Consider the following 18154-nt stretch of genomic DNA (forward strand, 5'->3'; position numbering starts at 1 on the left):
ACAGCTTTAATAAGAAGCATGATTGGATTAGGTTGACCTGTTGATCTGTGTGTTTTGGTGTTGTAGTTTTGTCAGCATTTCCAAATCGGCATCCCCGTGACTAATTGCGATGGTTTTTAATGTTATTGGTGAGGTCATCAAATGGTATCTTACATCACAAGTCTGAAAATATCCAGTTCTTTTCACTGCTGCTGTGTGGCAGCAGATGGCTGCTTAGATGTTGGGAGGCCCTGGCCAGAGCCCTGGAAGGAGCGAGGCTGTGACGTGGAGGTCTGGAATGACAGTCCTTCACATATCCAAGACGGCCCAGTACTAGATGGATCCTGGGTTTCCTCCCTTGAGGGAGTGAGGCCTGGGTCCTCACACTGTCTCCTGCATGCACACCCCAGCCGAGGTCTCCCCAGGCTTGGCCCCTTGCAAGCCTGCTCTACCTGAGGCCAGGAGCTGGAGCCACATAACCCAGGGTTCCATGTAGGGGGCAGGATCTGGCCACTTCAGTGTTGGTCAGCAGGAAGCTGAGGACAAGGGTGCCAGCCCATGCGTTCCCGATGGAATATGGCAGCCTGGGTGGGAGGAGCCAGTCTGAAGATCGCTTCCTGGTGTCCTGTGTGATGTGTAGGGTGGCAGTCTGGAAGGCTGCATGGTGGAGTTCCCTGTGCGGCTTTGTAGTAGGTTCTGGGCCTTCCACTTGGTATGACTACCATGGCTGTCCATGAGCATGGAGTGACTGTAAGAGTGACAAGGGCTCTATTGGCCACAAAGCTGGGGCTGGGAACCTGGGACTTAGTCCAGGTCTGCCAAGTGGCTGGCAGAGACCCAAGTCTTTGAGATGGGGTGTGTTTCCTCAGAGAGAAGCACGTGGGATGCCTTCCAGGGAGCAGGTGTCAGCCGTCGCCCTAGGCTCTGGGATTGGTGATGGGGGCCGTGACACTGCACTGTGCGTGGCCTACAGGGTGGCTTCCATGGTATGGGAAATACACATCAAAGCCTGCTTTGAACATATTGCAGTGAGTCAATGCAGCTGAATGTTCTAACATTTTAATGAAGCTCTAAGGATATGAATCAGATTTCTGGAATGGACTTTAACTCGCCACCACCTGGATGTCCCCCTTCAGGTTGTCCTCCAGCTTATTGTTGCTCATCTCCAGGTCCAGGTTCTGCATGACCTTGCCGAGCACCTGGTCGTCCTTGGTGTCCCCCGAGGCGGCCCCATTGCCCAGGGCGTCCACGATCAACAGCTGGCCCGTGGGCTGGAGGATGCTCACGCCGTAGCCACTGTTGCTGTGGATGTGGTTGTTTGCCATCTTCAGTCTGGGGGCCGGCAGCACCTGGGAAACCAGTGGAAAAACTTGTCCGTGGGTCCTTCCAGGCTCACTGCAGCGCCCGGCTTTCAAACAGTGGACTTTCAGTTTTAAAAAGTGCTGCTTTCCTCCCACTGGTTAATCTTAAATAATCCCAGGTGTTTCATGAGAAAATACCAAACTCCATGGAGCTATGGCAATAGCCCCTAAAGCTCATCGCTGTTACAACAATGCAGGAAATCATCTCAGATGGTAATGTGTGGCACAGAGAAGACAACCAAGGCACGCTGACCGGGCAGGGACACCCTTAGCCAGGGACTTGGCTTGGGGTGGGCAGTTAGGGCCTGGGTGGCATCCAGGCTGGGTGAGTGAGTGCTGGGCGCATGGAGCCGAGAGGCTGGACTAACAGGTGTCAGGATGAGGCCAGGATGTTCCTCGTGGCATTTAGCGTGGTGACGCTGTGAGGTGTGCTACCACACACCTTGACCACACTGCTCACAGTCCCTGCCAGAGAGTCCCCACGCCAGCCCAAGCTGCCGAGACAGCACCTTGGGGTGCTCCGAGTCTACATGTGGAGTGGGGAGGAGACAGGGCTGCTAGTGCAGGTTGAGTGCCCCTCACGCATACCAAGCCTAGGATTAAACAGGTAATGCCAGAAACTGCTTCCTGTGCAAAATAGAACATACTATATAAATTCAGCTTCAGGCTACGTGGGCAAGGCTATGTGGCTGAAACAGGAACTGCATGCCAAGACTTCAGACGCCCCAGCTCTTTGTGTGACCGATGTGCAGCTATTCCGGTAAAAGGGGAGATCCCAAATGCTGCTGCCACCGGCATTAGTGGATGAGGAATGCGCTGCCCCAGCAAGTGACACAGTCCCTGCCCGGGGAAGTAAAACGGCCCCACTTGGGGTGCCCTGACTTGAGCCCCGGCTCTGCTTCCCCTCAGCTGCCTTTCAGGGTGCTTCTGGACAACAGCTTGAGGGCTGGGTGGAGCTGGGGAAGATGGGTTACTGTGCTGGCGTCCCAGCACTCGGAACGGCGGGAGTTGTTCGTGTGTGCTGTCACTGCCTTCTGTTGAGAACAGGGTAGGGGTCTAGGCATGACCGGTCTAAGATGGTAGCGAGGGTCTCGGCCCAGCTCGGCCGTTTGTATTTCCTGACCTCATTGCAGGCTACAGCCGGGGTTCTCGCCCCGCACCCCCCACACTCACACGCAAGACACGGGGTACCTTCACACTGACGCCGCCCAGGGCGCACTGGGCACTGTCACTGCTCCTGAGGTCATTACAGTGGTGGATCTCATTGCGCTCCAGGACGGCCGTGCTCCCGGGGTACAGCTCGACGCCGGCACCCTGTGTGTCGGGCACGGGGTGTGTGTGGGTCCGGAGAACCGCCACCAGCCTCATGCACCCAGTGCCCGCCCCTCCAGAAAGCGCTGCAAGGACGCGCTCCCTCCTTTCTCCTGTTCAGCTCTCCAAGCTTTTCATGATCTTAAGAGCACTACCTGGACACGAAAGTTTTCTGTTCCTCAAACGCCTCTGACTAACCTAATGACCTGCGACAAGTCAAGGGCTGGACGCACTCGTTTCTGTGTTTACAAAGCAGGACGGCACTGACCTGTGCTCTCTGTTATTTGAAACAAAGCTAAGGGGGCCGGTGTGACGGCCCCGCAGGTTCAGGTGGTGCCTGTGACACTGGCGTCCCATGCAGACGCCGCTAATGCTCCAGGGAAGGCAGTGGAGGAGCGTGCTGGTGCTCAGGACCCTTCACCCATGTGGGAGACCCGGACGGAGCTCCTGGCTCCTGTCTTCCTGGCCTAGCGCGGCCTGGACTGCTGTGGCCAGCTGGGGAGAAGCTAGCTGCCTTCACTAGTTTAACATGTCCTGAAAGCACCTGGCACGGATGGGCCTGCTCCGGCTGCCCTGTGTGCGTGAGCCCTCCCAGCCTGGCTAGCCAAATCGTGGACGCCGCACCTGGGCTCCTGTGATTTCACTGTCGGTCACTGTCAAGGCCGCCCCGGTGAGAACGCACACGCCTGTCCCTTCACACTTGAGCACGCAGTTTTGCAGAGTCATGTGGCCCGACTCCACCACCACGATGCCGTCCACCGTCCCTTGCTGTACCAGCGACAGGTGAGTTAGCTTGACATTGTCAGCTTTGGACACAACGAAACTGTCGTGAGAGGGCTCCGAAGTAATGATAATCTCCTCTCTCCTTCCAACACCTGATTCGTAGGGATGGAAACAGTGAGTAACCGGACGCCAAGGCCTGCAGGCGCCCCGGGCAGGGTGGGGGGCGCTGTTCCAGCGTTTCCCACCAGTCACACCCATCTGCTGTTCAGCATCGTGCTGTCGTCCGCCTTTGAAGTGTGACGGGGGAATCTGGGTTCCTGCCAGAATGCACTGAGGGTTCCCACAGTGTGACTCCCGGGCCCCTGTGCTTCGCTGACCAAGCAGCGGTCACGTGTGGGACGCACCACCTCAGAGACGCTAACCCAGGACAAGCCAAGACGCCTCAGCTGACCTGCTTCCTGTCGTGTGAGTTCATGTGCAAACTCGGGAAGGCTGTGGGATTTCTGAAAGCTTTGAAACCCTTGCGTATGTTTTCTCGACTTTCTGAAGACCCTGGCTGACCCACATGGTCATCCTGTAATCATCAAAAAGCCGGAACGATTTTGCCTGGTTTTGAAATTGTTATCATTTGAAGAAGGTCTTGTCCTGGTTTTATGCAAGAACTGAAACCCCGAAGTTCTAAATGAATGGTACCAAGAGGGGCATCCACTTGAGCCAGCAGTGATGCTGACCGACCTCTGGGAACAGCCCCGGCTGAACCCAGTGCTTTTCTCAGGAGCGAGACCACGGGCCTGCCCGCGCCTGGTGTCACTGCAACCCCAGGGACCTCTTGCCTCCAGCATCGGGAACCTGCAAGCTTAACACACCTTCCCATGAGAGGAATTTGCTTTTTTAACAACACACTGAGTGTTTGTCTACTAAAGTCACACCAGAGAGCGGGACCTAGTTAAAAATGTGGCCAGTAGGTCTTGGCAGTGGAAGACAATCCCTGCAGCCCCGGCGGTCCATGTGGCACCTGCGTGGTGCACAGTGCCTCCCGCACAGCAAGGCGCGCATCAAGCACAAACCCTTTATAACGATGTCCTCGGTCAGCACGGCAAGGTTCGAAGCCTGGTACTCTCCCGGGAAGATGACCACCGTGTCCCCACTGTAGCAGCTGTCCAGAGCCACGTCCAGGTCCCCGTGCTGCTGCAGGAGCGTGTCTGCCGACAAGCCCTTCACCTGTGAAGGCAGACAGGCCATGGGGTGCCAAGCACGCCCTCTGAGCCCTGCAGGACAGCCCTCGTCCCCCAACACGCACACGCAGAGTCAGTATTCCTGCACGGATGCTGCCAGCGTGCCTGCTGGCCTTGGAGGAGCTGGGCCTCCACGAGGCACCAGCTGCCCACAGGCCCACTGGCCGGCCTGACCCTGGGCCCCAGCTCTCCCCTACGCACCACCGCCTTCTAACCCGAGATGCCCTTCTGCTGAGCTAAGTCACAGCTCCTCCTGTAGGACAGGCTGGAGCTAAGACAGTGATGGGAATGTGGGGGACCCTGTGAGCACTGTGGGGGAGGACTCTGAAATCTGAAGTAAAATGCACCGTAAGAATGCCCAATATTTTAAATCACTGGAAGATGGCATTGTGAGTCATATACTCTTCCCTTATTATAGACATGAGACTTGTTATAACTTGTTCTAAACATTAAACAATATGAAAGAAAATGTACAGAAAAAGCTGACTTGTAAGTTGGGTCATATAAAAACTTCTATTTAGCTATTTCCCCTAAAATTTCCCCACGCATGTACTTGCTCATGTGCCTGTTCACCACACGCCACGTTCTCCTGTGGCACGTGCTCCCACGCTGATGCCACTGAAAATGCCACACAGCATTGTGGAGCCTGTGAATGGCCAACACACAGTTGGTTCTCTGGGGTGCAGGCAAGCCCGGGAGGCAAGTGCAGGGGCACTCCTCGTGAACGGCAGCTCAGCAGGCCTTCCTGTGGCGGGGATGTGAAGGCTGGGGCCCGAGGGCCATTCATGGCGCCTGCAGCTGTGACACTGGAGGGGACAGGCCTCACACAGGTCCAGCGTGCTGTGCCTGACCCCTGGGGAAATGGCATGGGGACACAAGCCAGCCTCCTGTGGCCCAGTAGCATGAGCTCAGGCCAGGTGGTCTGTGGGCCACCAGACACCCGGAGGCCGTGAGGGGACAGAACAACCAAGGAGCATAGAGGCCCAGACAGTCCACGCACGGCCAGGGGAGAGCCAGGAGAAACGGGCAGCATGCTCGGTCAGCTCTGTCCACGCATGGTGAGGGACACCTTCACTCACAGGAGGTACGTTTACGCCACTGTCATCCCCAGCCAGCGTGGCCAGCTTCCTAACTGCCCGTCTCCAGCTGGTCTGATGGCCACATTTCCCTAACCATGCCCACGTCCGCCCGTCTGCCCTGTGATTGTAACTGCTTCAGCCTGTCCTTGCCACGGCCACATGGCTGACGGGCCCCAGCTGCAGGTCGCCCCAGCGTGCCCTCACCTCATGGCAGCACTGCCATGGCACCCAGCGTCCCTGGCAGCAAGGCCAGCACCCAGTGAGTGACCACCCACTCGCCTGTACTCTGCTCTAACCTCTGGGCTGAATGTAACAAAGGGAACCGTGCTCTCATGAGTCCCAAGGGGGATGACCTGCCGGTGGTTGACAGTAACGTGGACCAGCGAGGACAAGACGAGTCTCACCATGTCTGTGGTCATCACTTTGGCCACAATGTGCGTTATGGTCTTCCCAAGGTCTCGCTTTCCTTTCCTGCGTCTCAGAATCCTTGGAAAGAAAGGCCCGTGAACTCTAGGGTTGGAAACAGTCATGGTTAGGTCAGTACCTAAAGCCGAGCATATCAGAGACCCAGGGGTCAGCTGCGAGTCCTCTCAGCTGTGGGTTAGCTCTGGCCAGGCTATTCTGTCCCTGTAACATGCCGCCCCGGGAGCCCACAGCCTCAGCTCCTCCCCTGTAATCCACGGGTGTGACGTGGGCAGAACCGTGTTGGGCTTGTAGACGTAACTTGTCTCTCAAAGGCATGGGCTCCACAGCCCGGCTGGCGCTCAGCGGCCTTCTCGGCCTATCCTAGTGAGCTGTCCTTCCATTCCCTCCTTACAAGTCTCTCTCAGTGTGGATTGGATCTGTTTCTCCAGCAGGAAGTGAGGGGACACGCACGGCCCTGCTGTCCTTTATCTGCCGGTCAGCCAGGAAGCAGGACTGGCAGCCAGCTCTGGGCGCTCCCCCTCCGGGTCTCCTGTGGCAACTCTAGTTACTGTTTGGTGCCCAGGATTTTTGAGCTTACGTCCCAGTTAGCACACATCCTTTTTGTAAGGTAATGTTTCCAGAAACTGCAGTTCCCTGGCAGCTTCCCCAGGGTGGGCTCAGTGCAGTGGCTACACCCCAGAACGGTGGTCCCCCTAAGATGGGCAGGCCACACCCACTCCATCAGTAACCTCTGGGCGTGGTCCCTCCTGGTCCTTACCACCCGCTGTGCAGCCACAGTCCACAGGGTGACATATCTTGACCCTGCAGGAAGCCTGCTCCTCATCACTGGCCTGTCTAAAGATGAATGTGGGACCATGTGGCTTACACAGGTCCCCAGTCCCAGGTGGCCTGTTCATGCAGTCTCACTTGAACACACACTCGGCTCTGTCCCAGGGACCAAGCACCCAGGGCTGTCCTTGCCCCCGGCCACCAATTCCACTTGTGTCACTCTAGAGTTCTTGTTAACATTTCTAGTACAGATACTGCTTTTAAGTTTATAGCAAGGGCCCAACACAATGGTTCAATGGGTTAATCCTCCACCTACAAGCACCATCATCCTATATGGGTATCGGTTCATGTCTTGGTTGCTCCACTTCCCATCCAGCTCCCTGCTGTGGCCTGGGAAAGCAGTAGAGGACGGCCCAAAGTCTTGGGACCCTGCACCCACACGGGATACCAGGAAGAGGCTCCTGGCTCCTGGTTTCAGATTAGTTCAGCTGTGGCCGTTGTGGCCACTTGGGGAGTGAAGAGCGGATGGAACATCTTTCTGTCTCTCCTTCTCTTTGTAAATCTGACTTTCCCATAAAAATAAATATTTTTTAAAAGTCCATAGAAATTACAACTAGGTTTATTTTGGTGCAAGAATTTGAAATTCCTGTGTAGCTTTCTTTTTCTAACATTATTTCAAAGAGTTACTGAGAAAGAAAGGGGTGGAGAGAGAGAGATCTTCCATCCATTGGTTCACTCTCCAGTCACAACAGCGTTGACCAGGCCAAGGTCAAGGATCTCTCTTGCGGGTCTCCCACGCAGGTGCAGGGTCCCAAGGCTTTGGGCCGTCCTCCGCTGCTTTCCCAGGCCACGGGCAGGGATAGCATCCGGGCCATGAACTGGTGCCCATAGGGATCCCAGTGGTACACACAGCAGTTTAACAACATGGTCTTTCAGGAACTCTGAATTACCATGGTCCATGTACGTAATGCTATCAATTACCTTTCAAAGACTTTTTCTGTATTCCATAAAGTTTGATATCTTAATTTTTCTTCAGACTTCTCTGTTATATAAAAATGTGAATATGCAAACATTCAGGAAAATTCCCTGATCTGTCTCTCTTCGTAATTTCCTCTCACTCCACTCCCATCTGGGACTATGCAGTCAGTCATTTCTAATTTGTTCCATCGTGTCTGCATGAGACAAGAGTGTGTATCGTGTTGTAATGACACATTCGTGCAGTTACAACAGCCATGTCCTTCCTGAGGTGATGTCCTCGGCAGAGCGTCCAAGGCGAGCGAGGAGGCCCCGCTGTGCTGCTCCCACTCGTGGACAGCAAGGCCGCTCCACTAGGCCACGCACTCCAGGCAGGGTCTGAAAAGCCCCGGGTGCTTCCGCAAGCGGCCTTGTGTTCACCACAGTCCCCCGGGCACTGCCAGACACCCACGACGGGCTCCGGGACGGGTTCCTCGCTGAACAAAGCTCAGGTGTGGAGGGAAGTACCAAGGCAGGAGGTGCAGGCCACTGCTGACCCTGGGAGTTCCCACGGCAGGGGCAGGCAGAGGCGCTGCTGCCCTGTGGCTCCGAGAGCAAGGAGCGGTGCCCTGCCGGCCCAGGGCCCTGCCCACGTCCAGCTAAGCCACTCACCGCAGTCGCAGGTCCTCCCACATCTTGAGCAGGCTGCACAGCATGACGATCTCGTAGTACTTCTTCCAGCACTCCACGGCCTCGGCCGCAGACGGGTCCTCCTTGATGCTGCCCTGGTACTCGATGAGCTCCGCGCGCTTGCTCTTGTACTTCTCCAGCGTCTTCCGGAACCGCTGTGCGATGGGGCCGGGGATCGTGCCGTCCTGGATGTCACACCACCTGCAAGGCAGCGCGAGCTGGGACGGCGCCCAGGCCGACACCCCGCAGCCGCCCCACCTGCACGTACAAGTTGATCCTCTCTTCAATCAGAGCAGTGTAGTTCTCACAGCTTTCCTCCTCATCCCAGTCTCTCCACAGGAAATCATAGAAAAACCTACGGAAAAGCAAAGTCAGCCAGAGCTGTCCGAGCCCTCCTTGCCTGAGGGGCACCTCTCCACAGGACAGGGCCTCAGGACAGAGCTCTTGAGATGGACTTCCCGGAAGCCACAGCAACAGGTGAAATGGGAAGCTCCTGGCTGCTCTCAGGCCCGCTGCCCCAAGCTCGTGGACAGGACAGATGGAATTGCAAGGCTGACTTGCAGGAAGACACACAGTGTTCATTTCCACAGCTGCTGGAAGCCCAAGGCCAAATGCAAGATCAAACACCACACACAACACCTCCACAAGGAAATTTACCTGAATGGGACACCCATGATTCAATTAAAAACAAGCAAATCAGGCTGCTGCAATGAGTCGACTGGCTCACCCTCTACCTTCAAGCACCGTCACATCCCATAAGGGCGCCGGTTCTAATCCCGGCAGCTCCACTTCCCATCCAGCTTCCTGCTTGTGGCCTGGGAAAGCAGTCGAGGATGGCCCACAGAGCTGGGACCCTGCACCGCGCGGGAGACCTGGAAGAGCTCCTGGCTCATGGCTTTGAATCAGCACAGCTCTGGCTGGTGCAGAGGGTGAAAGAGCTTTCTGTGTCTCCTCTCTTTAAATCTGACTTACCAATAAAAATAAATAAATCTTTAAAAAAAAAAAAGAAAGAAAAAACGCGGGCAAATCTAACCTGGCAGTGAGCAAACAGCAGTGACACATGACCAGCTCTGCCTCCTGGGGCCGCCTTACCTTGCCACCTCCAGGGCCAGGGCGATGTCGTCCACGGCGGCGTCCTGACCCTCCACGGGGTACACCTCCAGGAGGGGCACGCTGTGCCCCAGCTCCTCCAGGGTCTCGTCCACCACTTCGCGAGGGATGTTGGCGATGTTGGAGGCGAAGGGCTCGGCCACCGAGACACTGACCTTGAAGCAAGGTGAGGAGCTCTGGCGTAGCTGGCAGGTCACCTGGGCGGACAGGCAGCCATGAGCCCATGGGCGAGACACTCAGCGGGGGCTGCCTGGCAACCCTCTGTGGGCAGGAGGGTTTTCTACTAGCCAACAACACAGCAATCACAGACCTGCACTGGATCCAATGCCAGCAGCCCCCAACTCCCTGAGGCCCCTGACTCTCTGAAACCCCCGCCTCTGAGGCCCCCCTCTCTGTGAGCCCCTGGCCTCTCTCCTCAACGCTGACAAACGTCCTGTCTCTCGTGGCCTCACACCACGCTGGAGTTTCTACTTCTCTGCTGTATCTGGTGACCGCTGTGTGAGCTCCTGCTGGAGCATATAGGCCACAGTGCTGGCGGGAGGGCCGTGTGCATGGGAAGAGGGCGACCCCTGCAGGCTGGAGAGCCAGTCGGCCCACGCTCTCACCCTGCCCAGCCCTCAGCCCCCAAGGCTGCAGGCCCGGGATTTCCACCGTCACTTCTGCAGAGATCACCTTTGGGCCTAGCTCTCCTAGATCTGTCCTGAAACTCTGCAGGCACAGGGCAGGTCCACAGACACCTGACAAGTTCTCACAGACCTGGTCCATTTCCTAGCAGGTCCGGCTGCTGTGACGCCATAGCCCACACAGGCACTAGCTCAGCCCCGACCGTCCCACCCGAGCCCCAGCTTCCTGTGTGGGAGACCAGAAGGCACCGTTCTCTGGCAGCGCGGCCCCAGTCGTTGTGGTCGTTTCGGAAGATCTCTGTTGCTCTTTCAGATAAATCACAAAAAACCTGGTTTCTCTGTCGTGGTGTGCAAGTTGTGCTTTGCTGTCTTGAGGTTCACTGAGTCCTACGCGTGTGTGTGTCCGCTCATCTGGGCACGTGTTCATGTATCACGCACACACATTGCATATGTGCAGGCCACTATGCACGTGTCGCTCTGTATGCAAATATTTATTATGTATGATTTGAATATGCATGTATATTTATGCCTGTGTGTTCATGTATGTATGCGTTATGTCACACGTGTGTGTTTGTGTGTGCCTGGGCAGGCGTGCATGTGTTTGTGCATTGTGTATTGGTTTATATGTGTGTATTATATCTTCGTGCAGTATGCATGACACATGCATGTGTTGCGTGTGTGTGTGTGTATGCGTGCGTGTGTGGCTGGACGCGTGGGTCTTGTGTCAGCCTTCAGCTGTCTGTCAGCTCCCCATAAGGCCTTGGGCACTCACGCCCTGTCCTGGGGTATGGGCTCCTGCTAGTCGGCCGTGCCCTCACCTTCCCAAGCCCAGGGTTCACTCAGAGCAGCAGGCAGCCCGCCGTCCCCACCCGCTTCTCCAGGCTCTGTTCTGGCCCCGGAGTCCATCTTCACCCACGCTTAGTCCTCAATGCAGCCTTTTGTGGGCCTCGAGGGGCGGCTTCTAGACTGGGCCTGGGTGGTCCAAACTGGCCTCACTGGCCCAGCACTCTCCCTGCTGCTGCCTCGGGAGATAGCCATTCTTGTTCTGTGAAGTCACCTGCTGTTTCTGGATCTGCTCTATGCCTTCTAAATATGGCTGCTGTCTTCCTTCCCATCACCTTGGCTCTGGGTTACTTTCAAAAAGTCCTTTGCTGTCATTCTGCTGGCGGGGGCTCTGAGGACAGAGAAAATCCTACACATCTTCAGGAGGAAAACGACACCAGCATTATCCACCATCAGTAGTGCTGCTTTCTGAACAGCAGCCCCTGGAATGCGACAGGAAAAAACGCAGTCCAAACTCTAAGTCTCAAGTCAAATCTTGAATCCGCACGTGGACTCGTGAATAGAGCGTGAAGGCGCAGCCCACAAGGCACCGCCAGGTCCATGGTCCCGGGCCAGGACAAAAGGCGGAGAAGCTGGGGCTCTGCAGGGTGACGAGGAGGCGTCCCTGGGAAGCGAGTGCATGTACGGTGAGAGGGGTCGGAGAACTTAGGAGAGTCTGAGGGTGAGCCAGGGAGGGCCCTGGAGCGACCAACAAGGTCAGTGGAGCTCAAGGAAGTGTCCAAGTGTCTGGGAAATAGAAGCAATAAATCATAACACGCCACACGTCTGCTGTGTCATGCAGTGCCCCACAGCTGGTATGGGGCCCCAAGATGTGACCATGCCAGCACCCCAGGGCCCCACAGCCGGTATGGGGCCCCAAGATGTAACCATGCCAGCACCCCAGGGCCCCACAGCCGGTATGGGGCCCCAAGATGTGACCATGCCAGCACCCTCTGTGAGCACTGTGGAAGGATGGAAACAGGCGGAATGTGGGAACCCGCGGGGAACAGCAGAAAGCACTAACCCCGCTTTCCAGGGCCAGGGCTGGGTGCTGGCACCCCTGGCACCTGGGCACGGGGTAGACAGGGCATGTGACCATGACATCCATGTTCAAGTAAGACAGCAGGCACTGCAGGTACAGGGTAGACATGTGGCCATGACGTCCACAGTCGGTCAAAGCAGCCAGTGCTGGCACCTCAGGCACGGGTAGACATGTGGCCATGACGTCCACAGTCGGTCAAGGCAGCCAGTGCTGGCACCTCAGGCACGGGTGGACATGTGGCCATGACGTCCACAGTCAGTCAAGGCAGCCAGTGCTGGCACCGCAGGCACGGGTAGACATGTGGCCATGACGTCCACAGTCGGTCAAGGCAGCCAGTGCTGGCACCTCAGGCACGAGTGGACAGGGCATGGCCATGACGTCCACAGTCAGTCAAGGCAGCCAGTGCTGGCACCGCAGGCACGGGTAGACATGTGGCCATGACGTCCACAGTCGGTCAAAGCAGCCAGTGCTGGCACCTCAGGTACAGGGTAGACATGTGGCCATGACGTCCACAGTCAGTCAAGGCAGCCAGTGCTGGCACCTCAGGCACGGGTGGACAGGCCATGGCCATGACGTCCACAGTCAGTCAAGGCAGCCAGTGCTGGCACCGCAGGCATGGGGTGGACAGGGCATGGCCATGACGTCTAGTCGGTCAAGACACCACAGGCACAGGAGGACAGGGCATGGCCGTGACATCCAGTTGGTCAAGGCAGCTGGCACCGCAGGCACTGGTGGACAGGCCATGGCCGTGACATGCACAGCCCAGTGCTACCCTGATGGAGCCCAACAGGCAGGCAGAATCTTCCCCCTGAGCTCCAAGGCGGATAAGGATGGGAGAGCTCCATGCAAACACCTCTGGACGCCCCAGAGCCAAGATGGAGCGACAGGAGGTCGAGGAGGCCTTGCCACAGCAGAGCTTTCGGGCCAGCTGGAGGGGAGAGTGTGGCTGAGGGTGGGGAGAGTGGCTGGGGGGGGGAGGGAGGCTGGCCGGGGGAGGGAGGCTGGCAAGGGGAGGGCAGCCCCTCACTGCCTTTCTTTCTACTGCACAACCAGGACAGGCAGGGAGGTGCCTAGCCATGTGGTCCCCCACCCCAGTCAATAGCTCTCCACGCCTGCTCCCCGTCTGGGGGGCGGCCGACAGCTGCAGGGAGCTCTTCTGCCTCCAAGCCCCAATGCACTCTGTGCATGGACAGCATTCTGTGGGCAGAGCTCAGACGGCCTCTGCCTCTTCCTCACGGGCAGGTCACCATCTACTCCACCAGCAGCTTGCCAGTGACTTCCATGCGCGCTCACGCGGCAGTGTTACGGATGGCGCCCTGAGCACCTCGGCTGCACCCGCTCTGGCTGCATTGCTGGTCACCACAGAATAAAGTTCCAGAAACTGTTTTAGAGCTCTCGACACACTTGCCAAATTCCTTTCTTTTCTTTCAAATTCATTTCTTTTCTTCCTTCCTTCCTCCCCTCCTTCCTTCCTTCCGTATTTATATTTGTTGGAGGGGTAGAGAGATCTTCCATCCGCTGGTTCACTCTCCAGATGGCCGTAATGCAATGAGCTGAGGATCTACGCGGGGGCAGGCTTCCGAGGCTTTGGGCTGTCCTCCTTCCTCCTCTGTTTTCCCAGGCCACAGGCAGGGAGCTGGATCAGAAGTGGGAACACCAGGACACTGGTGCACATGTGGGATCCTAGAGCTTGGAGGTGAGGATTAGCCTGTTGAGCCACCACACCAGCCCCACCAAACTGCATCAAAATTCCTCCTGGATTCGGGCCACTTTGTAGCTGGGTACTTTATAGTCCCACATCACACGTGCCAGTCCGGGGCTCGTGGCCTTCCAAGCCCACATCACGCATGCGAGTCCGGGGCTCGTGGCCTTCCAAGCCCACATCACGAGTGCCAGTCCGGGGCTCATGGCCTTCCAAGCCCACATCACACGTGCCAGTCTGCGGCTCGTGGCCTTCCAAGCCCACATCACGTGTGCCAGTCCAGGGCTCGTGGCCTTCCAAGCCCACGTCACGTGCCAGTCTGCGGCTCGTGGCCTTCCAAGCCCACTTCACATGTGCCAGTCTGGGGCTGTGGTCCCCAGCTGACCACCTTGCACTCTGTGGACATGATCGCAGCCAAGGATGGTAGAACGCTGAGGCGGCACCGTGTGCCCCAGCAGCAGAGCCAGCCACACGCACATCCTGCCATCCCTCTGATGGGCCTTGCAGGGATGCCAGGCTCTGCCCCCGCCTTGCTGTGGCACAGCCTGGCCAAGCGGGCTCCTGGCCCCAGGACCCACTCAGGGGACACTCTTTGCTTAAGCTGCCTAGTGCGTGGTCGGGCCCTGGCACACAGCACCCTCCCTTCACCCTCACCCCTCCCCTGCCCCCAGTCCCACCTCTGTGTCACCCAACACTCTACATTACAGTGTCCCGGTAAACCATGGGCGGTGGGTCCACGGTGACCTGAAGCTGTAGGGATCTGGGACAGCAACAGGGCCAGGGCCACTGAGGGAACATGGGCCATTGCTGCAGGCAGACATGCTCGCCTTACAGCCTTGGGCACGCATCACAACCAGTGACAAGCATAGGGAGAAACACTACAAACAGAACATTCCAGAACCATGGCCAGTGCCACAGCCCCCCCTCCCCGACCCCCCCAGGTCTCCTGCACCCTCCGAGCTGAGAGCATGCCGCCCTTCAGCTGGAAACCACCCCAACACCTTCCCACAGATTGTCTTGCCGTTGTTGTTACCCAAGCGGATAGCCTCATGTGCTTCAATGTCAGGGGTGGGCTCCACCTGCGGCTGCACCATCAGCCTCCACACAAACCACGGGCCTCAGGGACACCAAATGCTGACACCACGCACTGCAAGGTGCAGCCTGAACATAGCTGAGAGTCTCACACCGGGCTTTCCCCGAGTTGTGGGCTGCGTTTTGTCTTCCCTCCCTAACCCCACAGACACAGGCGTAAGGCTTGCCCCACAGACGGCCAGGCCCCATGCTGTCACGTTCATGCCAAGCCTGGGCCCACAGGCCCAGCTCCCGTCAACAACTGTCAGCACCCACCGAGTGCCCGAGCCCCAGCAGGTCCTGCCAGGACCGAGCGTCTCAGCACCAGGGCGAGCAGTGAACAGACGCACTCACCTCCACCAGGATGCCCACAAATGGGATGGACGTCTCCTCAAACTTCACAAAGAATAGCTCTGGGTTCGTTTTCCACACGCCGAGCCACGTTTCCTTCAACTTCAACCTTTCTGACAGGTACTTGCTCATGGCCTCGTCAACGTCCTCTGCCTGAGAACAGAGAAAGGTGCTCGCACACACAGAGCACACCAACGCCTGTCACACACGTGTAACATGCATGCAGGAACAGGGCATCACACAGCAACACACTTGTAACCCACATACAAACAGGGGCACCACACATGTGTAACATACATGCATGAACAGGGCATCACACCTGTAACACACGTGTGTGAACAGGGTACCACATGCCTGTCACACACGTGTGTGAATAGGGCATCACACACCTATAACACGTGTTTGAGCAGGGCACCACACACGGTAACACATGTGTGGACAGGGCATCACACCTGTAACACATATATGAGCAATGAGTCGCATGCCTGTAACGCACGTGTATGAACAGGGCATCACACCTGTAACACGTGCATGTGAACATGGCATCGCATGCCTGTAACATATGTATGAACAGGGCACCACATACCTGCAACACACGTGTATAAACAGGACATCACACGCCTGTAACACATGTATGAATAGGGCATCACACTGTAACACAGGTGTCGATGGGGCATCGCACACTGTAACACGTGTATGTAACATGCATGTACAAATGGGATATCACGTGTTTGTAACACATGTGTGAACAGAGGACATCACATTCTGATAAAAACACGTGTGAACATAGAGCATTTCATGCTGGTAACAGATGTGCATGTATGAATAGATACAATATTTATAATGAAATGTGTATAACATCAAATTACACTTGATCTTAACCAAAAGGCCAAGAAGCAATATCATCAAACTACACATTGATAATGAAAAAACAGAACTATGATTCCTTAATACTGCATAGACTTTAAGCAAAAACTGCATTTAAAGGAAAATGTTATTACAGCATTAAAAATAGAATAAACTTAATCCATTCATTTTTATTAAAGAGATACATCAGGTTTTGTACATAATCACACTTATTAAAATAGGCTAATTATCATTTAAGCATACAGTAATGACTGTTTCTCAACTTTAAATATGTGGTGGCCTTGAGTCAAGCACATTTGCTAAGTCAAGTTTTACAGGAGCTCCCCAGGAGCAGGCTTCATGGCTCAGCAGGCTGTGGCGCCCGCAGCTGAGGTCTGCCACAGCTTCCGGTCCAGCTCCCAGCTGCCACGCACCAGGGTAGTCGCTCATGGCCTCAACCTGCCCAGCCCCAACAGCTGGGCACACCCTGGGGTGCCCCCATTACCGCCTTTCAAATAAAAATTAACATTTTCAGTAAGCAGCTAAGCTATCCCCTAGCCGGCTATGGGTCATGAGATCCTGCCCCCGACGGGCAGCGCAAGGATTCTGTCCAACGGCCTCCCTACTTCATAGCAATCGGCCTTTCCTTAGTTTATTTATGTGGAAGGCAGGACAACAACTGAGGGAAACGCGGAGAAAGAGCAAGCTTGCTTCAGCCAGGAGTCAGGGACCCCAGCTGGGTCCCCATGCACACGCAGGCGCTCCCCCACGGCCGCCCCAACCGCCCGCGCCACCGCACCTGGCAGCCCAGCAGCACCGCGTCACAGTACAACGCCACCTTCTCTGCCCGCCACATGCCCCGCAGCGGCGACGCGCACACGGCGGGCAGTGGCCGTGCCTCCTCGGCAGGCCCCGCGGGCCTCCACCCGACTGCAGCCTCTCCAGGCTCCGGCTCCGCCACCTCCCCGGGGCGCTCGGCCGCGGGGGCCCCGGGCGGTTGCAGCCGCCGCCGCACCGCCTCCCTGCCGGCTCTGCCCTTGACCGGCCGCGGGGCGGCCACCACCGAGCGCACCGGGGCCGCGCTCACCACCTCCTCGCCCGGGTTCAAGACCCGCAGCGGGTCTTCGGGCCCCGCAGCCCTCAGCCCCGACGCCATCGCCTCCGCACCAGGCCCGTGGCGGCCGTTGGCCCCCCGCCCGATGCGCCAAAGGGCGGGGCCGGAACCCCGACGCGCGCCCTGCTCGAGGGCGCTACCTGCCCTTCCACGCAGAGGTGCTGGACCCGGCTCACCCTTCCTGCCCGCGTGTGCTGGCTCCTGCCAGGAGGTGTTGTATTCATTTGAAATCCAGAGAGAGGGAGATTCCTTTCCCTGGGTCACTTCCCAAATGGCCGCCAACACCTGCAGCTGCCCAGTCCGAAGCCAGAAGCCCAGAACTCCATTTGGGAAGCCCCATGCTGCACGGTCCCAAGCATTGGGCCGTCCGCGGATGCTTTCCCAGGTGCAGCAGCAGAAAGCTGGATCCGAAGCGGAGCAGCTGCGTGGGATGCTGGCACCACAGGCTCGTCGCATTATGACACAGTGCAGGCCCTAAGAGGTGACCCAGCAGAGTGTTTTAGGAAGTAACTCGGTGATTCTTCATGATCGTGAGGGCAATACTTGTACCGCAGCTCATTTCAGCAACACAGACAAGCAGTAAAGGAGAAAACAAAACAGCTCAGGCAGGACTGTGGCATTTCAGTATGTCTCCTCTCAGCTTTTGCAAGGTAACAGATTTACTGTGTGAGAGAGTGAATTCCTCCATGCACCGGTTTCCTCTCCCTGGACGGCTCAGGCTGGACCACAAGCCCAGTCCAGACTCTGCTGTGGGTGGCAGGCACCTGGTTGTTGGGCCTTGGTGACAGCAGGCCGTGGCGCCACGATGTGGGGGAAGTGCCCTACCTGAGCCAAACGCTCACCCCTGATTATTCTTCTCACACTCAGGACTGTACAGTGTGTATTTTTTTAGTGTCCCCAGAGAGGCGGAGACGGACCACACTTCTCTTGCCCGGTCTGCTCCCCAG

The 18154-nt window shown here is 57.0% G+C and overlaps 1 protein-coding gene across 1 annotated transcript; it reads right to left on the bottom strand.

Moving 5' to 3' along the window:
- Window positions 1-1022: 1022 nt before the first annotated feature.
- Window positions 1023-17299, bottom strand: SHCBP1L (SHC binding and spindle associated 1 like). Its single transcript, XM_004578981.4, has 10 exons — window positions 16893-17299; window positions 15251-15400; window positions 9619-9833; window positions 8795-8881; window positions 8509-8727; window positions 6093-6198; window positions 4442-4595; window positions 3276-3526; window positions 2532-2654; window positions 1023-1328 (listed from the first exon to the last, which is right to left on the bottom strand). Exons 1-10 carry the CDS (start codon window positions 17247-17249, stop codon window positions 1083-1085), a joined length of 1908 nt encoding a protein of 635 aa, XP_004579038.2. The 5' UTR covers window positions 17250-17299; the 3' UTR covers window positions 1023-1082.
- Between the last annotated feature and the right edge of the window lie 855 nt (window positions 17300-18154).

Source organism: Ochotona princeps, chromosome 10 (assembly GCF_030435755.1).
Source record: "Ochotona princeps isolate mOchPri1 chromosome 10, mOchPri1.hap1, whole genome shotgun sequence".
NCBI lineage: Eukaryota > Metazoa > Chordata > Mammalia > Lagomorpha > Ochotonidae > Ochotona > Ochotona princeps.